We start from the raw sequence: 26,767 nt of genomic DNA, 5'->3' as shown, positions 1-26,767 counted from the left end.
AACTGGTGGCTTTGGGTTGTTGAATAAGCATGTGGTGTTGAATTCCCGTGAGGTATAGTTTAATAGTGTTAAATGATAGTTTTAGGTTGATGTGGCAAAAAGAAGTGAAACCCAATATTGATTCTATCGTGAACATGTCGTGAATGTGAAAATCAGTGATGAATTTCCTGAATATGTGAAATGCTCTGTCGTAAGTGTTTCTTGTATTTACAGAAAGTGCCAGGTGAGAAATGTGACGTGCGTGATTTAACAAAGCTTTTAATCCATTATCATGTCTGTGAAAAGTGGGGCTGGAGTTGCCCGTCTGGAGGCGGTGGGTAGTGTCGTGAAGAATTCCTGAAAACGAAATCGAGACAAGTGATCAGCACTGATGTTTGTGCACCCTGGAACGTGAATACATGTTAGAAAGAATTGACAAGTGGCTGCTACCCATGTGAGTCGTCTCAAGAGCCTCATAATTACCAGGGATGATGACCGGCCTTTATTGACAATATGGCAAGTAGCCATATTGTCAGAATAGCACCAAACCGTGTGACCGGACCACTGGTGGCCCCAGGTAACGGCCGCTGCCACAATGGGGTACAACTCAAATAAAGCTGAGGTCTCTGTGAATTTTGTGAGTGATTTGACCTCAGTTGGCCACGGCCCCCCAAGCCATTGGTCTCCCCATATGGCTGCGAACCCTGTGTTTGCTGCAGCGTCTGTCCATAGTGTAGGTGAAGTGTCTGAGTGAGGTGGTATAAACATGGCACGCCCGTTCCAAGAAGTGAGGAAAATTCTCCACATGCGCAAATCGGATGTTGCGTGGTTGTCTAATGAAATGTAAGATGTGTCTGAGGTAAATTGTGGAAATAGTGACAGCAAATGTGAAATAAATGATCTCCCCTGAGGAATGATTCTCATTGCAAAATTAAGCGATCCCAGCAATGATTGTAGGTCTTTTTTTGTGCAACAACCTTGCTGTAGGTAATGGTCAATGCTTGCCAGGATACGCTCAATTTTCTCATGAAGGAGGCTAGCCTGCATGTGTACTGTGTCTAGTTGTATCCCCAGAAATTGCATCTGAGTGTCGGGCCCCAGGGTCTTGTGTGGGGAGACTGGGATAGAAAGTGACTCAAATAATGCCAACATGTGTCTTAAACTTGTGGGTGAAAGTGTGTTGTTCTCAATTGTGAGGAAATCGTCTAAATAGTGAATCACTGAGGGACATTTGCATACATTGAGTAACAACCAACATAAGGCCTCTGCAAATGTGTCGAAAATACGCGGGCTGCTTTTAGAGCCAAAAGTGAGACGAGTGAAGAAATAGTATAACCCTTCCCATTTAATGCCGTGAAGGTGCCAAATGTCTAGTGTGCATAGGAAGTAATTTGAAGGCGTTCAATACATCCGTTTTACTTAACCATGCCCCTGTGCCTGCTTTTATGATAGCCCCAATGGCATGGTCGATAGTGGCGTAATGTAGTGAAAACTCTTCCGATGGTATGAGGGAATTTAAGCTAGGGACTGTGGAGGAATGTGGTGCGGATAAATCAATGATCAGCCTGGGTTTAAGTGAGTTTTTCCCCGTGACAATCCCAATGGGATTGGTTCTCCAAGAAGTGAAAGGTGGTGAGAGGAAAGGACCCAGCAAAAACCCTTGGTTCACCTCGATTGTGATAAGTTTATGTACCAGCTGTGGGTCATCTCGTGTGGAAAGTAAGTTGTCACATTCCAGTGTGCCTGTAAGTAAATGTATCAACCCTGTGTGAAAACCCTCCGATAGACCTGTTATGAGGTAGTCACTGAAATGTCGTGATGGGTGTAGATGTAGCAAATCGGTGAATAAGCTGAGGTTCATGCATGTGAGATAGGGTTTTGGGAAAGCTTTATTTGGGCACATTGTCTTGGAATGAGCCCTAAAACAGTGTGAACAAACATGCATTAGTCTACAAGAACTAAACCCACAATTGCCAGCATTAAAATTGTTACATACTTGGGATTTCCCTAAGAAGACAATATCTCTTCCTAGTTTGTCTTTCAAACCTTTATTTGATCTTGAGGGGTTAGTAGTTGCTTGGTTTTGTTCTACCTCAGCTGTATTAGGGCAGAAATTAGTGCTGTGGGTTGCTGATGAGCATACTGCACAAGTTGGGGGCTTGAGGCCTGCAAAGTGCCTACAGAATAGCTCAGTGTCCAACTTGTTCCACTTAATGCTTAAATTGAACTGAGCCAGAGCTGCGGCCACCTTTGCAGAGAAGGAACGGTGGTAATCGTAAAACGCTGTACCACCGTATTTGTGCCCCAAATCCACCAACTTGTGCGTGTACGCATCTAGCTCGGCTCTTTTCCCTGGGTATACAGTGCAATATACATCCCTATAGATGCCAAAACCTAACACAAATTCTGGTATATTCAATTTTTTGTTCAGGCAATGGTCCCTAGCTTTAAGGACTACAGAAATGTCCCCACAAGCAAAGGTCCTGTTCTCAAGGACATCCTGGGAGGCAATGAGCAATGAAGCTAGGTTAACGTCCTTGCCTTCCAGAATGTCCTTTTTAAGGTGAGCTGGGACCCTGTGTGAGGGATCAATAGATTCTATGTCAGCCGTGGCTGGTAGGGTATTACCGGGTAAGGTATTAGCAAGAGGCTGAGTGGTGACCGTTGTATTTGTAGTGGAGTGAGTAGCACTACCGGCCTCCAATTTGTCCAGCCTGTCGCTGATTTTCCCCATGGATGTCATAAGGGACGTCATCATAGCATGAAATGCTGGTACTTGAGACCCGCTAGGGCCTTACCCTGCCTCAGAGTTGTCAGTGGTAGTGTTCAGTAGCCTATACAACTCCGCCTTTCTAGCTGTAGCTGGGAAAGGGATGCAGCGTCTTCTTAGTTCAGCTGTAAGACGTGGTATGGTCTACTATGATCTAAGGGATGCCGGGCTATTCACGTCTGTACTTGGGCCAGGGGTGGCAGGCCTAGCGGGTGTGCTAGGTAGTGACAGTTCTTCAGGAATATCTGGCGTTAGTGACATAACTGAAATTATAAATATATATAGTCAGTCGTATGAATTGTTTTGTGGGTGGGTACTGGTTGGCTAGCAAAATACCAAGCGGTGAAACAATTAAGCTTTTTTGAACGTGACAGATGAGGCCCTGCTAGTTGCCAAGCGGCTTGAGAGGCACTATCTATGCGTGGGCCCGAGGGGACGTTTGAGGCCACCGAACGTTGTGGCGGGGTGTTGGCCTCTCGGTGTCATTTAAAGCATAAGAAAGATTGGGAGTGACAGGTGAGGCCCTCTCTTTGCATTGATGCGAGGCGGCTAGCTATGATTTGGGCGAGTGTGAGGTTAGGGATGTTGGCCTCGCGGGACCACTAGCCTATGGATTAAGACCAGAAAATATGTATCTAATTGGGCCACCTAACCTAGGACCAGTACCCCTCAAATATATTTTTAGGAAATAGTGGGATCTGGCGTAGTACCTGAAAAGTGAGTCAGGCTTGACCTCTCAATTGAAGAGTAACTGTGATTTGTCGGGTGGTTAACCTGTGGGTATAAGATGATATATAAATATCTGAATCTGGGGTAGTGGTTAGGCCAGATCGTGGACCTTAGAACCAGAACCTACCCGAGGAGATATAACTGAGAGAAAACCGGCTTCTTGCTTGTAAAAGCTACCGTTCCGCTGACTAAGCCTAGGAGAGTAAATAATATTTTTAACCTAATATCATATGTTATATGGCCATTACATAAATCATATGACAATATTACCAACCTATAAATAAAGTATAAATGGTACCGACTCAGGTGCCCAATTCTTAATATAACTTCTGATAAGGAAACCTGTGGGAAGATGTCAGAAATCACAATTAAGGTGTAGCATAATTTTATGTATATATAATGAGAGAAAGAGAGAGGGGAGAAAAATAAAAATAATAATTTTGTGTGTAGTATCGTTATTGACCGGTAGGGGGCGAGATTCCACCTAAGAAGTGGGTGCCGGATCGTGTTTAAATTCATTATTAAAGTGTGAATTTAAATTGTGATAATACAGTACATATTAACCGTTTAGTTTGGTAGTAGAAAATTTTTTAGTGTGTAGCCGAATGCAGCGTTCGTTTTGAAGTTAAAAGGACATGGATTATTTTACTGAGCGGCGGAGTGATTTAACAAAAGAAGTGCCGAAATGCGAAAGGGCTCCGCCGTGTAAGAAGCAGTTTGCTTTACCGTGGGCCCCACTTACGTTTTTTTCGGTGGCAGCGAGTACCGGAAAACTGTGCGGACGGCGGCGGCGGGAAAAGAAACCCTGGGAAGCCCGGACAACGCAGGAGAGCACCGGACCAGGAGACCACGAGGAACAGGTAAGACGAAATCCAAGATGGCGGTCAGAACCGGAAGTAACGTTTCTGACTCGCCAGACCATTGACGGTAATGTGAGAGTGGATTGGTAGCCCTTTTATAGGGAAACCAAGCCCCTCCCACAACTACAGGCCAAGCCTTCATATATATATATATATATATATATATATATTAATATAAAAATACACTTAGTATTAATAACTATATATATATATATATATATATATATATATATATATATATATATATATATAGTGTGTGTATGCATATATATATATATATATATATATATATTATAACATAAAAATAATAAGTAAATGAAAATAAAATAAAACATGTAAAAATAATAAAAAAATTATATATATATATACTTTTATACTAACTGTATTTTGATATATATATATATATATATATATATATATATATATATATATATGTTGTAACGGCCACCCAGAGTATCAGAGGGGTATATGCCGTTAGAGACGTCCTTTTCCCTTGTAAATTGCACACAATCCCCCCCTCTGCTTGGGAGATAACTGAGTTAATTATTGTATCAATTAAATTATCTCCAAACGAAAACATGACAATTTTCATACATTTTTAGAAATACCATAAAACAATATCCAAACCCCATAAAACATGTATTTTCTGATAGTCAATAGTTAGGGGAACAACATGTTAAAAAATCATGCAAATCGGTTCAGGGGTTCGAGAGTTAGCTGGAAGTTCTATTTCTGCCTTGCTGCCTACGAGGCTCCTGCCCAGAATAGTTCCATGAATTCAACTGGTGCGGCCTGTCTCTTTCGTGCATTTGTAAAAGGTCAAACAATATTTCACATAATTGTTTGTGCATGTGATGGTCGTGTACCGTTTCATTTGTATGTTGTTTCTACCGAATGCCGCCTCCTTCGGATGATTTAACACGAATCTAAGTGGTCCTGAAAGGTTCAGCGGTGTTCGGGCCATTGAGTGTCTGAAAATAGTTCCAGACACTTGACGACCAAGTCCCGCTGGACGCGTTTGACAAAACAAGATGGCTGAGCCACGTGTTCATGCATACGAATCGATGGCCACCCAGTGAACCACTTAGAACGTTGGGGTTGCGGTTTGGCATAGTGTCAAATAAGTCAATTGATGGCACACGAATGGCTTGGGTGGTTGAACGTTCGGTAAAATGTTCGGTATATGTACAAACTGGGTACAGTTTGTTTGTTTTTAATTCATATGTCTTGCTGGGTGAAGGATATCGCAACAAACGTTCAGAACAGCAACAACATTATAATCCAACGAACAGGGCATCTGTTACATATGTATATATAAATAGATAAAAATAATATGAAATATATATATCCATATACATAATTACATAAATAATTTCATAAATATACACGTAGACTTCAAATATATTATGTATTTATATTTACATTCTACGTGCATATTTATGTAATATTTTTACATAATTAAGTAATTGTATTGATTGCAATTTGAGGAACCTGCCTGACAACCCAGGCCGAAAGTCCAGAGAATTTAATTTGCTAGCATTGTATTTAACCCTGTAACTTTCAATGACAGCGTAAAACCTGTACATGGGGGGTACTGTTTTACTCGGGAGACTTCGCTGAATACAAATATAAGTGTTTCAAAACAGTAAAACATATCACAGCGATGATATTGTCAGTGAAAGTGACGCTTTTTCCATTTTTCACACACAAACAGCACTTTCACTGATGATATAATTTTTGTGATATGTTTTACTGTTTTGAATCATTAATATTTGTGTTCAGCGAAGTCTCCTGAGTATAACAGTACACCCCATGTACAGGTTTCATAGTGTTTTTGAAAGTTACAGGGTCAAATTGAAATTTGCCTGATTGGTTATGTTGCCTTTAAGAGCATATGGTAGCCCAGGAATGAGAATTACCCCCATAATGGCATACCATTTTCAAAAGACGACAACCCAAGGTATTGCAAATGGGGTATGTTCAGTCTTTTTTTTTGTAGCCACTTAGTCACAAACAGTGGCCAAAGTTAGCGTTCATAATTGTTTTTTTTACAGTTTTAACACACAAACAAATATAAATGCTAGCTTTGGCCAGTGTTTGTGACTAAGTGGCTACTAAAAAAGACTGTACATACCCCATATTGAATACACTGGGTTGTCTACTTTAAAAATATGTACATGTGAGGTGTGATTCAGAGATTTATGACAGATAACAGTGTTGCAATGTTACTATTGATGAATTTTGAAAATATATATTTTGAAACAGCAATGTCCTACTTATACTTGTAGCACTGGCGGACATACCGCGGTTGCAGGGGTCGCAGCTGCGACCGGGCCAATCACTCCAGGGGGCCCGGCCGCCCTGCATACCTCTGCGACCGGGTACCCACCGCCATGTTTTGTAACCCCAGCCTGCGTGGCAAACTGCCGGGCCGCACATGAAAGAGACACATACACACACATACAGACACATACATACAGACACATGCATACAGAGACACACACAGACATACATACAGACACATACATACTGTGTCTGTATGTGTGTGTGTCTGTGTTTATATGTCTGTGTGTGTGTATGTCTTTCAGGGGTGTGTGTATGTGTGTGTCTGTCTGTGTGTATTTTTTTTTACATTTTTTCATCATATATTACATTTTTTTGATCATGAAAATAATGGTATCTTTAGAAAGACCATTTAATGGCGAGAAAAACTGGTATATAATATGTGTAGATACAGTAAATGAGTAAGAGGAAAATTACAGCTAAACACAAACACATAGAAAATGTAAAAACAGCCCTGGTCCTTAACGGTAAGAAAATTTAAAAACAGTCTGGTCACTAAGGGGTTAAGAGAGAAAAAAAAATACCCATAAGTAATGCACATATTAATACAATGACGTGCGGTTATAGTGAAAACTAAACGTGAAATCTCTTTTTTCATCTTCCATTTTCTCTCTTTACCCTTTTATCATTTTTTTAACTGCCCGGTAGACTCTATCTATACTTTTATAATGTTTTTAAAAATATATATTTAACATTTTTTTTTTTTTTAAACTAATTGTGCTATCCTTTTTCTTTTTCTTTCTTTATTTTCAAATCTAACTTATTATGTGTAACGGATCGCCTGGCACCCCAACTGAGTACCTCCGTTAATGGATGCTCCTAGTGCTTCCTGAGGACTCCAAGCACTCTGGCAGACACCATAATCACCGAATCCAAGAAAACCTTTAAATTCTCCCAAGCGTATGAATGCTGTAGACCATTGAATAGGAACCATACGAATAGGCTTGTACCCCTAGCAGTCAACTGGAACAGCATACAATAAATCCTTCCCCCAATAATGAGACGACACATCACTTTGAGGTTAAAACAGGAACTCTGGACTGGCTCATCCAGCCTGGCTTTTATTTCCAACTCACACATACAGGCCACACCCAGGGGGAGGCATAAAAGAACCAATGACATAGATGTTACCTCCCACACATCCCCTCCCCTTAGTGTGACACATAATCCCATTATGCATACAGTGTAAAATATACTTTTACACAACTTTCATAACTTTAAAAACATACATCACATTCACATAAAAATACATATCCACAACCAATCCATTCAGGGGAACAACATATTAAAAAATGGCATGAATCCGACCAGGGGTTCAAAAGTTACTAAAAGTATCTTTTGTTCCTTTCTGGCTGGCAGAAAAACATCCCCACAATGCACCCTGGTTTCCTCCCTTCTGCCCTGGAGTTAATTGGAGAAGTAATCCAATTACCCAGGACTAAAGGCAGACTCCATTAACCACATGGTTGCAAAACAACATAAAACACTTTAAAATACATAAAGTCACATTTACACATAACACACAGACATTTCACCTATCCCCAGATAGCTGGGATCTGCACGCACAAAACTACCGAATAGCGCGCAGATCCTACTCACACAGTACAATTGCCATGGAGCTAAAGTCTTTCCCATAGTCTTTCATTATATGAATAGGCTCCATGGTATGGCTATCTGGGGTATCACATTCCCATAAAGTCTGGTCCATAGTCCAAAGGCAAGAGGCGGGCAATCAGCCCCCTCCAAGGACACGTGGCGAGGTCGGTTTCGCCACACTAATGTGGCGAAACCAGCTTCGCCACTGTGAACTGGAGAGGCCTGGCTGCTAGCCTCCTGCCCGCTGACTATGGCCCCTGGACATATTGCACTTTAAAGACTATATTTGGGCATGTACTAATTTATATTGCTGCTACTGGCCCTTTAAAATCAGCCATGGACATTTTGGGACTACTGTCCCTTTAAGACTGTGAAGCATATCCTATTGTACTGCCTGTATATTGTATATGTATTTATGTATGCAGTTAACCTGGGTTATATATATATATGCAGCCTTCATCTGATTGTTCGGTAGAATCACTCCATTCATTGTATTGAGGAAACTACCGAACAACCAGACCACCCAGGATTAAGTGTGCCTCCAATTACCGTTTGCAACAATGTTGCAAACGGGTAATTGGCAATCATGTAATGTGTTCTGTGTCCTCTGGGTGGCCGCCATTCAGGAAACAACCACGTGGCGGCGGCCATCTTTAACTACCGAACAGCGGTGTTTTGCCGTCGAGTGTCTGGAACTAAAATCGGACACTTGACTAGGCAAACACCGCTGAGACCTCCATACTTCCAGAAATTCGTATGGAAACTACCGAATGACCCGCCGTTCGGTAGAAAGAACCCCACAAACAAGGGAATTCATTCAAACCCTCTCCAGGCTCTATAACACAGGCAATTCGTCTGTTTTCATTCCCTTGTTTGTGACCGACCGCAGGGCCAAAATGCATGGAACTGTTTTCGGATACTTTACCCATGCGGTCGGTCAAATCTTTGGAACCTCATATCTCCCGAACCATTCATCCGAATGACCTGATTCTTGGATATGTTGTCCCCCTGAATAAGGGCTATCAGGGGATACCTGTTTTGGAGGTGTAGCCTATGTATTTGGGGTACATCCAGGAATTGGGGAAAAAGGTGTACGGTATAATTGTGTTAAGTGTTAATCTAAGGGGAGGAAATGTGTGGGAGGTACATCCAGGTGATTGGTTAAATTCATCCTCCCCCTGGGAGTGTCCTGTATGTACTTGTTTGTAATAAAAGCCAGACTGGGTGTCCCAGTCCTGAGTTCTTGCTTAACCCTCAAAGCGATGTGTCGTCTCGGTCTTTGGGGGAATGGGATTGTATGCTGACTGCCAAGAGTGTAAGCCGATGTCTGCTTTTCTTGTTCAGCTGTTCCAGTGTTCGTGTGGTTCCAGTCGGGAGAATGGTGTTTGCAGTAGCTGCCTGTGCATCTGGAAAGGGGATTATCGCCTAAACGGATTTAACCCCTCCTATGCTGAAACGGTCCGTTACAATTGGTGGCAGCGGCGGGATCGTTCCTACAACCAGAGGGACAGCTACAGACAACACTATTTCTGGATTACAAATTGAGGGCAACGCTAGTATCCGTACAGCGACCCTATCTACAAAGGAACTCAGAAAATGGAGGAGAAGTTGCAGGATAGATTGTACGGTTCCGTACTCCGGAGGTCTAGAGCAATGTCAGAAGAGGACATGTTGATGTACAGAGAGACTGCCAGAGCCGAATTGTGGGACGAAGCCCTAGAGGAAGTACAGTATTCACGAGGGGATCAGCGCCGCAGCAGAAGGCAGCGAATTCTGGCTAGAATGGCAGAGCGGATGCCCCTCCTGAGAAAACAGACCACAGAAAAGTGGGTGACTAGACTCGAGATTCTAGTATACGCAGAACTGGTGCTCGACGACGCATACCAGGCGCTACAGTGGTACGCGGCTCAGTGTGTCCCCAGGATGGCAGAGTATGAGTTCCCAGAAGGCGGAGATTACACTGGCCCCGGTCTATTTTGGGATAATAGTGGTGACGAGGACTTTGGGGAAGATACCGACTATCGTTTTTGGGACCTGTACGGCATCCGAGAGAACATGCTGGGTCTCTTTGGCGCTATTGACCTCGAGGCAGACCTACGATATTTAGTTACCCAGGAATGGAACCTGGAGGGGGATTACCTGCGACTCATCAATGAGGCCTGGGAAGAGACAACCGGCCCTCCCGCCCAACAGCAACCAGCAGTACCCGAGGTAGCAGAGTTCCTAGACTGGTCCTGTGAGCAACCCCAGGGAGATGAAGGTGTCGTCCTTCCTCCCCAGCGGCAGGCTGAGTTACAGGGGGCAGAGGTTGTTGTTCCTGCCCCCCAGCAGCAAAGTGATGTGCCAGGAAGGCAGTGTGAAGTGAAGGGAGAGGAGAGCAGCGTCCTCCCTCCCCAGCGGCAGTGTGTACCTCAGGGAGCAGAAGGTGCAGTCCTTCCTCCCCAGCGGCAGGCTGAGTTACAGGGGGCAGAGGTTGTTGTTCCTGCCCCCCAGCAGCAAAGCGAGATGCCAAGAAGGCAGTGTGAAGTGAAGGGAGAGGAGAGCAGCGTCCTCCCTCCCCAGCGGCAATGTGTGCCCCAGGGAGCTGATGGTGTCGTCCATCCTCCCCAGCAGCCGTGTGTGTCCAAGGGAGCCGAAGGTGCAGTCCTTCCTCCCCAGCGGCAGGCTGAATTACAGGGGGCAGAGGTTGTTGTTCCTGCCCCCCAGCAGCAAAGTGAGATGCCAAGACGGCAGTGTGAAGCGAAGGGAGAGGAGAGCAGCGTCCTCCCTCCCCAGCGGCAGTGTGTGCCCCAGGGAGCTGATGGTGTCGTCCATCCTCCCCAGCGGCAGTGTGTCCTGCAGGGAGCAGAGACAGTCAGTCTCGCACCCCAGCAGCCGGACAAGAGAATGAAAGGGGAGACAGCTGGTCCCCCTTTCCACCAGCAGAGAGAGTGGCAGGGAGAGGAGCCTGCTAACCCCCCTCCCCAGCGGCAGTTTACCGTCCAGAGAGAGGAGCTTGTTACACCCTCTCTCCAGCGGCAGCCTAACTCACCAAGGGGAGATGTTAAGCCCCACAACTGTGCAGATGGGACCGTAGTCTCTGCACTTACAGCACAAGGGATAGGGACGGTCGGTCCTGTTCCCCAGCCTCAGTGTGATGGATCCAAAGGGGAGACAGTCGGTCTCCCCCTCCGGCAGTCGAGCTGCGCACCTAAAGGGGAGACAGCCAGTCTCCAGCAACCAGACGCCCACCAGACTACTCCCGTGGTAGTGCTGGCAACAGGACAGAGTACCGCTGGTCTCTGCCCCCTCAGCAACCCACCAAGGCAGCCTACCCGTCTCCCACCCAGCAGTGGTGAAACACCAGAACTTGGACAAAATCCTTCCTCACCCAGATGTAGTAACCGGTTAGTGTGGGTGGGCTGCTCTGTTATTTCTGTTTTGTGGGTGGGTTGCTGGACTAACCAGGGCACTGACCGGCAGAAAGTCAGGTACCCTGTTAGTCTAATTGGCCAAGGGGAGAAATGTGGCGAAACCAGCTTCGCCACTGTGAACTGGAGAGGCCTGGCTGCTAGCCTCCTGCCCGCTGACTATGGCCCCTGGACATATTGCACTTTAAAGACTATATTTGGGCATGTACTAATTTATATTGCTGCTACTGGCCCTTTAAAATCAGCCATGGACATTTTGGGACTACTGTCCCTTTAAGACTGTGAAGCATATCCTATTGTACTGCCTGTATATTGTATATGTATTTATGTATGCAGTTAACCTGGGTTATATATATATATGCAGCCTTCATCTGATTGTTCGGTAGAATCACTCCATTCATTGTATTGAGGAAACTACCGAACAACCAGACCACCCAGGATTAAGTGTGCCTCCAATTACCGTTTGCAACAATGTTGCAAACGGGTAATTGGCAATCATGTAATGTGTTCTGTGTCCTCTGGGTGGCCGCCATTCAGGAAACAACCACGTGGCGGCGGCCATCTTTAACTACCGAACAGCGGTGTTTTGCCGTCGAGTGTCTGGAACTAAAATCGGACACTTGACTAGGCAAACACCGCTGAGACCTCCATACTTCCAGAAATTCGTATGGAAACTACCGAATGACCCGCCGTTCGGTAGAAAGAACCCCACAAACAAGGGAATTCATTCAAACCCTCTCCAGGCTCTATAACACAGGCAATTCGTCTGTTTTCATTCCCTTGTTTGTGACCGACCGCAGGGCCAAAATGCATGGAACTGTTTTCGGATACTTTACCCATGCGGTCGGTCAAATCTTTGGAACCTCATATCTCCCGAACCATTCATCCGAATGACCTGATTCTTGGATATGTTGTCCCCCTGAATAAGGGCTATCAGGGGATACCTGTTTTGGAGGTGTAGCCTATGTATTTGGGGTACATCCAGGAATTGGGGAAAAAGGTGTACGGTATAATTGTGTTAAGTGTTAATCTAAGGGGAGGAAATGTGTGGGAGGTACATCCAGGTGATTGGTTAAATTCATCCTCCCCCTGGGAGTGTCCTGTATGTACTTGTTTGTAATAAAAGCCAGACTGGGTGTCCCAGTCCTGAGTTCTTGCTTAACCCTCAAAGCGATGTGTCGTCTCGGTCTTTGGGGGAATGGGATTGTATGCTGACTGCCAAGAGTGTAAGCCGATGTCTGCTTTTCTTGTTCAGCTGTTCCAGTGTTCGTGTGGTTCCAGTCTGGAGAATGGTGTTTGCAGTAGCTGCCTGTGCATCTGGAAAGGGGATTATCGCCTAAACGGATTTAACCCCTCCTATGCTGAAACGGTCCGTTACATTATGCTTCCTTTTTCTTCTTATCTCCCCCTTTTTCATCGTGGCTATTTTCAATTATTATCTCTTATTATGTACCACGTGTTATCTTATTCTTTGCAATTCATCCAATCTTGTACTAAAAACAAAATTTTAGTGTACTATTTAATTCAGTGCAAATAAAGAGGATGTTTAATTTCATTCCAAACTTTAAAATATGCTCTAATCCCTTTTTAGTATTTCAGTCTATATTGAAGTGTATAAAGAATTGATATAATTCTTAAACTATTACATGTGCAATTTGTACCATTTGTAAAATATAAATAAGTTAATAATAAACACATTGTGTGGCAGAAATGCCTCTGCTACGTGTTCCCGGAGGGGCCTGGTGGCCTGGTTCGATGGAATCGTTCGTCTGGATGAGGGGAACAAACTCCACGTTAGGACTATTGACTATGTTTAGTAGTTTGTTAATTTTTAAACTACCGAACTGTTAGCACTGAATTCATGGAACTGTTTTGGGCATAAGACCGGTTGGTCAAATTATGACTTCCATAGAAATCCCGAAACCCTGAACAGATCTGGGTGATTTTTGGATAAGTTGGTCACCCAAATGGGGGCTATCAGGGGATGTAACTTTTGTGGGGTTTTCATGTGTTTTAGGGGTACTTGTGGGGTGTCTGAAAACTTTGTGGTTTTCCTGTACCTGGAGATAATTGAGTTAGTACAGTTCCTGACTCAATTATCTCTCAGGCACAGAGGAGGAGTTTGTAACTTGTATAAATTCTGTGACTGTGCTTCCATTAAACAGACTACTTCCAAGCATTAAGCCTTGGCTCATGTGTGGAGGGGGGATTGCTATACTGCTCTTTGGATTACTATATTTGCTATACTCTCTTGGAGGAGAGGTCTTCCCACTGGGAACTGGATCTAGATGTTGGTCCAGGGTGGGAAGGGATGGCAAGACCCAATCCAGGCTGTGGCGGCTAAAGGGGGCTACAGTGGTTATGGTGTCCGGTGGGGTGCTTATGGTACTCGGTGAGCAATAGGAAGCGTGATTGGCGGAAGTACCCAGTCGGGGTGCCAGGCGGTCGGCCAAACATTGTTGTTCTGAGGGCTTTTGTTTTACAGGAGTATTCTAAACTTCCCGTGTGTCTGTGCAATGGAGAGAAGGGCCCAAAGTATCCTTTAGGTGCCTAATTGCAATGACCATCCACAGGTTTTAACCATGTAAGAAGGTAGACAACTCAAAAAATAGGAAAATAGCATCTAAAAAAGAAAAGAGAAAACCTTTATATGAGTCATCTGACATTAAAAATAGTGTGAGAAAAAACACACAATTAATTAAACAAACCAGTGCAAAGTGTATCGGTGATTTAAAAAGGGGGCTCTAGTGGAGCTTGCTATGATAGATCCAAAAGCTGACTATGTAGAGTATACGTCTATAAATTATTGTTCTCTTCTCTGTTATAACAATATATGGGGTAATGCCCCTTCTTTTACCCATATAGTCCATTTTTTGACTATCGGGTCAATAGCTTTGACCTCCTAGTCATTCTCTTTTTTCGACTGTATTCTAAACTTTCTTTTTTTTCATCTATCTCTATCATTTTTCAGAAATATTGGGGGAAATTTTTTTTAGCTTCATGTTTCACAATGGCCTACCCTGAGAAAACATAACGTTTCTATAGGAGATTTGTTCTAAGATACCCATTAATTACGCAAACACTTTCCTTTTTGATCAAATATGTACCAATATTTCCTAAAGGAAAAAGGAAAAAAGTTGAAACTGTAGAGCCAGTGAGACATTTCTCTTTTGGCTTTAAAAAAGTTCTTTAGCAAAATGAGCAGCTTGTCGGGACGTCTCAAGAGGTTTGAAGATTAAATTTGATGCTCTTTGTCTGCCTTCCTCCGTTGTGTTGTACATGATTGGAGTAATTTTTTTTTTTTTCATATTCTTCTTCCACATCTTCTTTACTTGTTACCCCCAAAATTATTTGCCAGTCCTGTTTTCTTGCAGCTCAGCCTGTATTCTTCCTGTATTATCTGCTATTAGAAAGCTTTTCATTTTCTTTCCCCTTCCAAATCCTTCCCCCATCTTCTTTTCTCTTTGAATTAAACCTTAAACGCAGCGTAATAAATAAGAACATGCCATATTCATTATCTATGATGTAAACTTCCCTTAGTTGTTTATCTACTTTAGGCTTTAATTTTTCAGGAGTAATCAAATCCCTTTCTTTCATCCAGTGTTGTAATTTTTCAGGTGTGTCAAAGACGAAAGTTCTAGCTTCAAATTTCAAAACGAGCTTCACAGGGAAACCCCATCGGTAGTGTAAGTGGTTGGCTCTAAGAATCTCTTTTAATTTAGCGAATGTTTTCCTCTTTGATCTAGTGTAGAACGATATACCAGCTCTTGTAGAGTCCCTTCTCTTGAAGATAGTGAAGTTTACTTTTTTTACAAGAAACGGTGAGCAAACATATCGAGACATCACTAGGGGAATTTGAAGATGCAGGTTGTGGTTTTGGTACTCTGTGCCAGCGTTCCATAAGACAGCTATATATTTCATTGGACATTGGATACAAAACATTTTTACAATTATCCTTCTAAATTTTCTTTAGTTATTTCCTCTGGGATGTTTCTTAAATTATTGCATCTTGTCCTATCTTCTAGGTCAGCAGCTTTTTGTTATAATGAGATCACTTAAGCTTGTATTTGTTGAAATTCCAAGTGAGTTTGTGATAAAGTATGCTCTACATTTTGATTTTTTTCAGAATTTTTAGATCTTTGTGTTTATTGCTAGAAGGTCTTTATTTTATACTGTAAACCAGATGATTTCATTTTTTCTTTTTTCGAATTGGATTTGAAAAACAGCCTTAGGAGTATGTGGAAAAAGAAAGCTTTTTTTCTTTGTCGGCCTTTGATCTTGGGTCTTTCTGTTTGCCATATCGTATTGCTAATCCCAATAGGGATAATTAAGTGCAACGTGTAAAAACTAGTCAGAAACAAAAAAAATAATACAAACTTTTTTTGTCTCTTTGACGGGTTTTCTAGATTTAATTTCAATCATGCAGAAGCACTGAACTTGTTAGTGGAGAGCTTCACCTGCGTCACATTTTTAAGTGGGATATATCTTTATTCTATGCGGTGCAACGATAGAGTTCACAGTTTAGAGAATATTTCTCATTTTTTCTTTTTCCCCCTTTACTTTTTTATTTTCTATCCTTCCACCTTATTTCCTTTCTTCTTTCAGATTCCCTTTGTGTAAATTAGGTTCAGAATTACACCGTATATAAATTTAATCCTGGGAATTTTCTGTGATTTTTGGTGCCTCTCCCCTATTCACAGGGGTGTCAGATTAGTATTTTCTTTTGTGTTAATTATCCCACAGTCTTGCCCTTAAATATTTCTATTTCAGTATATTTCAATATATGGGGGATCTTGGCATAAAGGACTGTGGGAGTACACCTACAGCTCCCAATTCCCTCCACCTCTCCACCTCACAGCTTAATTTTCTGCTCTAGCAGTACTCTTCTGCTGTACGTCGGTCGTGACAATTGGTTTAGCCATCAGTGCTTTGCACCTTTTTCACCTCTTCCAGCGCGTCTTGCTGGCTTCTGCTTTGTAGAGGTCTCTACCTGTCGGTTCGTTAGTCGGCTCGCCTTCAAGCACGCCGCTCGGGTCTCGAAACCTCAAGCGTGCTACGTCATCGCTGAACCCTCCCCCAGAGATTGAGTTTATGATGCAGAGAAGCTGGTTATTTCTTTGCCCTCATCATGTAGATTGAATTAGCAAGTTCATCCTGGACTTGCTGAGGATCAGAGAAGGATTAAAATCCCACAGGGCCCTAGGAAGGTTACTAGTGTGTTCCCTTAAATTTTCATGTAGCAATGGTGAACAGAGCAATGCAAATCCTGGTCATGAGGACCTTGCCTAACCCCTGGTCCTTAATCAGCTGTGCAATGTAACATTATGTTAAATTCTGCTCTGCTGAGAACAGCCAGTGAGCTACACACATGGGTCATTCAAAAGAATAGTTTAATTCAGTCCAACAATAGCTATAAAACAGAGTGGCTATAGTATCAGTAGTCAGGAAAGAGGCATCAAAAATTTCAGGAACTTGGTCTAGCATAGAAGTTTCTATATCAGATCACTGTATCAGAGATCAGAAAAAGGACACATTGTTGGTGCCTCATTAAGGAATGCATTCAACTAGGGTTATTCACTCAAGTAAGTATTATTTGGAATTCAATTAATGGCCAAGATAGGTTTATAGCACTGATTATCCAAGTTCGAACACCCAAACCAGAGTATCTCTCATCCGGTCGTTTACATGTAGTAAGAGGGCGCAACATCTTGGAGAAGTCTTCAAAGTCATGATTATATGTGGTAGAAGAGACAAGAAAATTATATAGTGTAGTATAATAACATTTCAACTTGAAGAGAAAAAAGGACATTTACTTAATGAAAGTGACTTTTAGCTCCAATTACAGCTCTTGGGCAGTATAACCCCTGTCTGTGGATATAGGTAATTTTTCTCTTTTCTTGGTCCAACACATTATAGTTCAGATATAGAATAGAGCACCAGGATAGTGTAAAATGTCAGAAGATAAAATTGAGTAATAGGTATAATAAAATTGCACACTCACATTTATTGGAGCCTCTAGATGGCTCCTTTTGTAGCGCTTGGATTGGAATAAATCATACTCTCTCACATTAGGGAGAACAAACAATGGTTTTGCTCAATTCAGAATGTTTAGGTGGTATATTCCCCATCATGGAAGAGGATGTTCCACCAGCAAAGGAATCAGGAGGTACAGCAAATATAAAGTAATATTACCTTTATTAAACACTAACATGAAATAAAATAGAACACAAAGCGTTTCACGTAAGGTGTAGGCTTCTTCAAGTGTGATGAATGTACCATATATTTACACTCTTATCTTCTCAATTCTAAGTACCTACAATAAAGGTAGTGACCAGGTTCCTACACTGCTTTCTAGGTTGCATGACACGACTCACTGACATTGGACAGATTTTTGGTGGCAGACTCGGTGGCCCTACTCAATAAGTCATCTCTGATAATATTTATTACATCTGGGGTTTTTATGTCTCCACAGCACTTCCCTGCCCAGCAAACAGCCATTATGAACAATGCACAAAGACGTGCGATTACTCTTGTAGTGGCCTTGTTGCAGAAAGCTCTTGCACTGACAGATGTTTCGAGGGCTGTGAGTGCGATGTCGGTTACCTGTTTGATGGGAATAAATGCGTAACTCTGGGGCAATGTGGCTGCCTCTACAATGGGCGATATTTAATGGTACGTCAACGTATTAGTAACTTATTATATTTTAAAATGTAAAACGTACTGGTCAAATACAGATATTTTACTACAATAACAAATCTTATGTTTAATGACCGTTTGTAATTTACCAAATTTTTGCTATGTTTGATATCTTGAACCTAATGAGTTGCTAGAACTAATTCCAATAATTCTGTTTGTGTTGAAGTTCTTCAGATTCTAATGTTAGTGATTTCTGTCACCTGACACCAGGCAGATGAAAGTGTGGTGTCGGAGGACTGCAGCCAGCGATGTACATGCCAAGCCGGCTCCGTGTCCTGCCTGCAGTCCAGTTGCACAGAAATTGAGAGATGCCAGCTGAGAGATGGTATACGTGGGTGCTACTCACGGGATTCAGAATGTACCATCAGTTCTGAGCAGCATTTTGTCACTTTTGATGGAGCCTCTGGCATGTACCCCTCTGAAGGGGCCTTTGTGATGGCATCATCTTGCAATATAAACAGGGATTGGTGTTTCAGTGTGGTTGTGGACACAAGAAAATGTCAAACTGGTTCATCAAGCAGAAAAACCCTGCATGTGTTCACCTCTGAAGGCCTGATCACAGCAAGTGGAGCACAGGAAATATGGGTAAGATATATTTATTTGACCGACGGATGAGTTTATTTAGAATTTCACATTCTAGGTTTGTTTTCACATTTCGAGGTAAAACATTGCTGTCTGAGAGATTGGGGTTATTTGCTGAGGCAATTAATAATATTACTACTACTAATAATAATATAATTTAACTCCCCACCTTCACAGTTACACACAGCCTCATAGATGTCAATTATTTTTAAATGTATTTATTTTTTATTTTTTTTCTTATGTGGGAAATGGAAAGTATTTAGAGCGTCCTATTAAGTAAGCTGGGGGAGGATTATTAAATGTGGCAAAGTTTAATACAAATAATAGGCACCATTTATTAGAATACCCCTTGGCATCTTGCTACGCCCTAATAAAACGTGAGGTAGCATGTCATATGTGGAGTCCGCTCCAATCACATATCCCACTAGGTATCACAGGCTAAATCATAAATCACAGTCTACCAGGCTAGTTAACGTTAAGAAAGTAACAGACAGAATGTATAAATATCACAGAGAGATGATGTATCCAGCTTCAAATAGATAAACATAGAGTATCATTATGTGTAGCTGTATATTTGGTTTCTTGCTATGTAATAATGGTCTTTCTTGTCTGGTCTTTGTAGATGAATGGAGAGCACCTGCAAGCCCAAGATACCAAATCGTTTGATTCTGCCCGGATCATAGTATTTTCATTAAACGTGACCATTGAGGTGGTTGACCTGATCACCGCAGTGTTACATGATGATGGGAAGGTTACCTTGATTGCTAAAGAAAAATTAGCCAGAAATTTATCTGGAGCTTGCGGGAACTTCAACGGAGATGGAAACGATGATCTTCGTCTGGACAATGGGACACCAGCTAGCAGTGTCACATACGCCATACATTCCTGGACAGCGAGATACTTCTCCACATGGTACTGCTCTTCCCTAGATTTACCTTAGCCTTCATGTACAAACAGAGAAATAGATACCAGCACTGATATAATGCATGCACGGCAGGGGTAGGCAACCTTCAGAGCTGCAGATCTTGTGGACTATATCTCCCTGATGCTTTGCACACAGTACGGCTAAAAGAGCATTATGGGAGATGCAGTCCACGTCTGGAGTGGTGAGGGTTGTCAACCCCTGATGTAGACCATCGTGATAATCAAAGTCAGGTGTTACCAGAATGTCTGTAATGACATCATGACAAATAGCATAGAACCAAAGGACCTGATTTGCTAACGGTGAGCTGCATCACACAATATGGAGCAAAATAAGAACATTTTAGATATTTTTATGGCTTGGATACATTGGTCCATATTTTGCATTCCGAAGTTAGTTTATAAAAGCTCACTGTTTAGTAAATCACCTTACAGAATTGCAGACTTGAGCCACTGAAAGCGCAATGTCTAACCATGTCACACCTATTTTATTATTATTTGTTTTCCTGGTTAATAGAACTGTCCACATCCTGGAAAGCAGGGAGTCCCAAAAGATGGACCCCCAGATGTTGTAGAACTATTAATCCCATGATGCTTTGCATCACGGAAGTCGTAGTTTTAAAACAGCTGGGGATCTACCTTTTTGGGCCTCCCTGCTGTAAAGGATAAATCAGTAAATAAAAAACAGAAGTGTAAATGTACATAATTCTAACTTTTTAAAGGGACACTTTAGGCACACAGACCGCTTCATCTTATTGAAGTGGTCTGGGTGCAATATCCTTGTCCACCTTAGCCCTGCAATGTAAAACGTAGGTTTAGAGAAACTAAGACTGCCTCTAGCAACCCTCTACCAGACAGTCACTAGAGGCGCTTTGTGGAGTTTCACAGAGTTTGACTCTGTGGAACGACGTTGGACCTACTCACGCTCTGCATGTGGACATTCTGTGTCAAGGTAAACCCCAAAGGAAAGCATTGCCTCATTGCATGCGCATTATGTCACCACATCGGTTGATACCGGAGGAAGCTGAGTGCAACCTAGCGCCGAGGGAGATCAGAGCTGGAATCGGGTAAGTGAATAAAGGGTTATTTAACTCTTCACATCACTGGGTCGTGCAGGGGTAGAGGAACACACTTATGCTGGGAATACATTCCTAACACTAAATTGTTCCTCTAAGTTTTTTCTTAAATGGTTATATGCTAGCTATCCATCCCTTGTATTAAACATATGTTATGCTAATATGTTATCAAACAAAAAGTTCTCAGTAGTGAAGGTATTAATATGCATGTAAAAGAAACGATTGATTTTACTATTTAATTCAGTGGAATAATAGGTTGAATTAAATAATCTGTGTGTACCTTCTTTATGTTTCCCCGTTTAGTGTCCCATGAAGAGTGGCAGTTTGTGAGACGTTTTCTGCTTTTCCACCCTTTACCTCCGCTGGAACCCATTTTGCTGTGATATCAGATACAGCTCTGGAAATGGCGTCCTATATATAATCATTATCTAAACACTTATCTGTAAAACATTCATGTATCCTACACAGATCTTCCATAATTTTGTTTCAGCCATATATTCTCTTTATATTAATCTGTTAATTATTGGAGTGCGGAAGATCTCTCTCACAGGTCACACAAATTCTGATTGTATCGTCTACCCTTGGTGGATTAATAAATGTTTTCACAACCCAGAGAATTTTTTTAGTGTTTTTTTTCCCTGTGAGACTAAAAGCACTTTATAAATATAAAAACATAAAGACAAAAAAGTTAGGGGTTTCTGATGGTCAGATGAGTGGACTGAATGCCTGTTGGAAAAGGTGGGTCAGAGAACCATTAATTCATTGTTTTCTGAAAAAGATGCACTTTGCACAGATTTTTTACCATAAGCCTATCTTGCAGATGTCAAATGAAGTGAGTACTTGAGATCATGATCTGTTACATAGCTCAAATTCCTCACTGTAGATTTTTCAAACAGAAGAGTTTCATTTTTGCTAATTTCAAGGTTGACTGAAAATGCCCAACATTCTCTCCGAAAAATCTTTTTCACTTGCTGTTACAGCTGTACGATGAAGTAGGAACCAGGTAGTCCAGCAGGTTTAAATATTAAGCAGGGTTATTAAAAATATATTAAAAGCAAATTAAAGTCCTTCACATTTCCTCCCATTTAGAACTTCCTCAGTGACCATTATTAAAAAACATGTACAATACAAATAGCTAGGCTCCCCGCAGTTTGGCGGACATGCCCCTGTCAGTATCCAAATCCAGGAGAAGGACAAACACATTCAAGGTGCATCCAAACTGGGCTGGCGAAACCAAAAATCATAACTTCAGTATTAAGAAAGATAGCTTCCTTGGCACACATGAGCTGTTAGTGAGCAATCTTTAACGACTCAAAGCAATGTTTCGTCTCTCTCTCTGCTGGAGCCTTTATCAAGCTTTTTGTGTTTGCAGACACCTTTCTTTCCTTATACTCATGTACCCATTAGTATTGTGGAAGACAGGTGCACGTTGGAGGTATAAAAGTTGGTGACATGCCTGATAAACAACGAACAGCCAGTCAGGACATGCGTAATGCAATGACCAAATGACCGAATGGCACCCACCACACTTTGATTTGTGAGCCATTCAGTCATGCAAGAATTCTCTTATTGATGCCTTTGCATTCAGATACTAACTAATGACCAAAACATAAACTTGGAAAGCTTAGTAAACTGAAGCTAAAGGATGAAGTCACCAGGCAATACTCAAATCAAGTCATGATGAGTTTCGGTGATTATAATTTAAACAACTAATCAATTGTACCTAATAGTCTTTACACTAGATGAAAGCCCAGTACTGTTCTGCCTAATCATTAAATTCATGAAGTGCCAATATCAAAAAGCAATAATCAATTACTCCTTTTCGGGATGAGTGAATTGAGTATTTGAAAAAGGGAAAGACACCAACACCAAGTACTTGTAAATAATCAATACAAACTTTATTGATTAACAGAGACTTAATTAATAAGTAATCATTCAGCTTAAGGAAACAGCTTAATACATCACCATAAGAGAAGCTTGCTGCACTCGACTTAGAGAACTTCGGGCAGTTAGGCTTGAAGAGGACCCTCTCACTGGGAATCAGCAGAACCAGCAATACGCTGGTGGCTAGTACTCCCAGCAAGTGCAAAGTTTTCTCGTCTTTTATAAGTTTACCTATGGGATGGAAAGTCTGTAACTCTTCCACCAAGTATCCTTATCAGTGCAGGCCAGAAAAGACCTTGCAAAAGCGTTGGATGGGACCGGCAGCTGTTCAGACCCATCAACAATGCCATGCCAGGTCTGTGCGGTTAATTATCTTGTATCTAAAAGCTAGCTATGTAACAACAATTAACTTGTGATGGTATGCATGAGTCATTCTGGTGCTGTGTTTTGTGGTTATTAACATTTTCAGTGCTGTGTATTAGAAGCTGTGGCATCCAGGCCTGCATCTAGTTATACTGCCTCTGTGTGCTTATTTGCTTACCGGCGCCATCTTAACTATCTATAAGAGTTTAATTTGCTCAATAGTGATCAATCAAGCATTCTTAATTATTATGGAATATTATTACCACAAGTACACAGTAGTATTTATAAAAGATCCCCATGCCATATTTAGGTTCTGAAGACTCAGGATTGTGTTATGTCTCCAGGAACCATAAATGGAATTATTTTATGCCATACACACCAATATATATTGTAAGAGACACTAGGCCCACACACGTATCTGCTGATATTTTGACTTTACGCATTACCAAAGGTATCTACAGATTCTCTAAATACTCAGCATTAGGGGATATCACTGAAACACAGCGATATACAAAAAAAAAAACATCAGATCCTAATTTAAATTCATGTGTTGGGGGTTTTCCTCTGGTTGTCCTTCTTCTTCCTGTTCAGGCTTTTGGTAGTGTGCACTGTTTGAGTGAAGTTAAGAGGTAGAAGTCTAACATTTTGTCATATTGCTGCCCCCCTCCCCCTTCTCCCCCAGCTGTAATAGAAAGAGCTGCAGTGACAGTGGAATCGACACCACAAACAATTGCCTCCTGGGTGTTGAATCAGACATAATGGACATGCGGCTAATCCCACTATCTGCGGCTGAATACTACCATTGGGGAAGGGGAGGGGAGTGTCAGGATTACAGTATGATCCAGCACGTAGAATTGTGTAACACAGAGGACTAATAGGTAACGTATACTGGATCTTAGAATGACCGGACTAACGTACCAAAGAATTGTCAGGAATAGCTGAGGTCAAGGGAAACAGAAAGAGACACAGCGATAAGGAAAAGCCAGGGGTCAGGGATGCCAGAAAACAAGGAAGTCAAAAGCAATGCCAACGTCAAAATACCAGAATAACCAGAATCAATAACATGCTCTCGGACAACCACAAGGGAAACCACGACAGGGCACTGAGCAGGATGAGAACTGGGCCTAAATACCCCTCCTCTGGATCTGATAGGCCGTAATCAATGTACCCCATTCTTGGCAGGTCCTACTCTAACAGCCTAATGCTTGCGCTTATGAGATTAATCCACTTACTTGGGAAAAACTTCCTTGTTGGGAAGCTGGAGAGAGACACTTTGTAGATGGTAGATGGGAATAGACACTTTGTGTAGAAGGTAGATGGAGAGAGGCAACATTGTGTGCAAGGCAGATGTAGAGAGACACATGTTGTGTACAAGGTAGATGGACAGAGACAAACGCTGTGTACAAGGTAGATGGAGAGACACATGTTGTGTACAAGGTAGATGGAGAGAGACACACGCTGTGTACAAGGTAGATAGAGAGACACTTTGTGTATACGGTAGATGGGAATAGACACTTTGTGTATACGGTAGATGGAGAGAGACACTTTGTGTAGAAGGTAGATGGAGAGAGACACACATTGTGTACAAGATAGATGGAGAGAGACACATGTTGTGTACAATGTAGGTGGAGAGAGACACATGTTGTGTACAAAGTACAACGTGTGTCTCTCTCCTTCTATCTTGTACACAATGTGTGTTGCTCTACATCTACCTTCTACACTGAGTGTCTCTCTCCATCTACCTTGTACACAACGTGTGTCTCTCTCCCTCTGTACCGGACACCATAAGCACCGTAGACCCCATGAACCTCCGCAGCTTGGTTGGGGTCTCGCCGTCGGGGCCTCTGCTCCAAAAGAGTATAGCTGTGAAGCTCTTATAAGAGCTAGTGGTATAGCTGTATAGCGGTTCCCTACAATCACGTGTTGAGGTTTAAGTAGGAATTAATTTTAATGGTGCCACACTGGTCTTTTATAACAATCCCCATGCAAAGGTTACCCACATGGACTTTGTTGGGGATTCCAACACAAAGACACAGACCAATAAGAACAGTGATGAAATGCTCGACACTCCCATAACAAACATACAATCCCTCCTCTCTGCCTGTTAAATAATTGGATCAGTAACTGTACTAACTCTAATCCAATTATCTCCAAGCACAGAAAAAAAATATTTTTTTAAAACACCCCAAAAGTACCCTAAAATACATAAAACCCCACATTCCCTGATAGCCCTGATCTGGGTGACCAACATATTCAAAAATTACCCAGATCAGTTCAGGAGTTCAGAAATTCTATGGAAGTCATTTATTTGACTGACCACAGGCATGGTCCTATAGACAAAAATAGTTCCATAGAATCGCAGCTAAGTGCCGTTGGAGGACCAACTGGGAACTGCAAAGTTTTCATGCCGAAAATAGTTCCAGGGCATTCGCGGCTAACTCCCCCTGAAATCTATTCGTGGTTTTGGTCCATGCAAACAAGATGGCCATCACCTCGTGGTCGTCCATAGGAATTGCGGCCACCCGGACGGACACTTAGACCACTGCGGTGGAAATTGCAACAATGTATCAATTAAGCTTAAGAAGCTCCAGGGTGATCTCTAGTTCGGGCGGCTGCTCAGTTACCGAACCATGTAATTCAAATAGACAAACTGAGACTTTTATATCACAGTTCACAGGGTCCATAGTCTGTGTTCAAGAGGCTGGCAAGTATAACCCTCCAAGAACCGGTGACGAGGTCCAGTTCATCACACCCTCACTTGCCTGGACTTCCTGAATTGACCTTTGCCTGTCTGGACTCTGGTAATACTCTTTGCTTTCTGGATTTCCTGAATTAACCCCTGCCTGTTTGGACTCTGATAATACTCTTTGCTTCTTAAATTAACCTTTGGCTGTCTTGATTATGGTTAACCACTGCAATCCAGTTTCTGCCTAGATCAATGCCAGCAATCCTGTTCCAGCCTTGGTTAACTCCTGCAAACCTGTTTCTGCATGGGTTAACACTAGAAACCCTGTTTCTGCCTGGGTTAACTCCTGCAAACCTGTTTTTGCCTGAGTTAATGCCAGCAGCTCTGTTCCTGCCTGGGTTAATGCCAGCAGCTCTGTTCCTGCCTGGGTTAATGCCAGCAGCTCTGTTCTTGCCTGGGTTAATGCCAGCAGCCCTGTTCCTGCCTGGGTTAATGCCAGCAGCCCTGTTCCTGCCTAGGTTAACGTCAGCAACACTGTTCCTGCCTGGGTTAATGCCAGCAGCCCTGTTCCTGCCTGAGTTAACTCCTGCAAACCTGTTCCTGCGTGGGGTTAACGCCTGCAATCCTGCTACAGCTTCAATCAAGCCTTTCATTATTTGCCAAGTGCTGAAACTCTGGTAAAAGACTATATTTTTTTCAAAATGACTTTTATTTATTTTGATAAAAGATATTGCCTTATCTTCCACTCCTATTTTGCATTGGGACTTTGTCATTATATGTATTTGCTTTATAATAAAGACCTTAAATTTAAAGACTGTTGTGGCGGTATACCCTCTCCGAGATGGGTTACTACCACCTAGGTTGCCCCTTCC

At 42.2% G+C, this 26,767-nt stretch overlaps 1 protein-coding gene across 1 annotated transcript in view; it reads left to right on the top strand.

Annotated features, from left to right (window-relative positions):
• Positions 1–21,566, top strand: part of LOC134577694 (IgGFc-binding protein-like) — a 121,829-nt gene extending 100,263 nt beyond the window's left edge. The window contains exons 17-20 of the mRNA XM_063436555.1: positions 18,160–18,359; positions 18,594–18,968; positions 19,588–19,877; positions 21,266–21,566. Coding sequence (XP_063292625.1) covers positions 18,160–18,359; positions 18,594–18,968; positions 19,588–19,877; positions 21,266–21,275 — 875 coding nt within the window. The 3' untranslated portion in view covers positions 21,276–21,566. The remainder of the gene's footprint in view (positions 1–18,159; positions 18,360–18,593; positions 18,969–19,587; positions 19,878–21,265) is intronic.
• The last annotated feature ends 5,201 nt before the right edge of the window (positions 21,567–26,767 follow it).

Source organism: Pelobates fuscus, chromosome 11 (genome assembly GCF_036172605.1).
Source record: "Pelobates fuscus isolate aPelFus1 chromosome 11, aPelFus1.pri, whole genome shotgun sequence".
Taxonomy (NCBI): Eukaryota; Metazoa; Chordata; class Amphibia; order Anura; family Pelobatidae; genus Pelobates; species Pelobates fuscus.
Note: the sequence above shows the minus strand (reverse complement) of the source record. Positions and strands in the feature narration are given on the sequence as shown.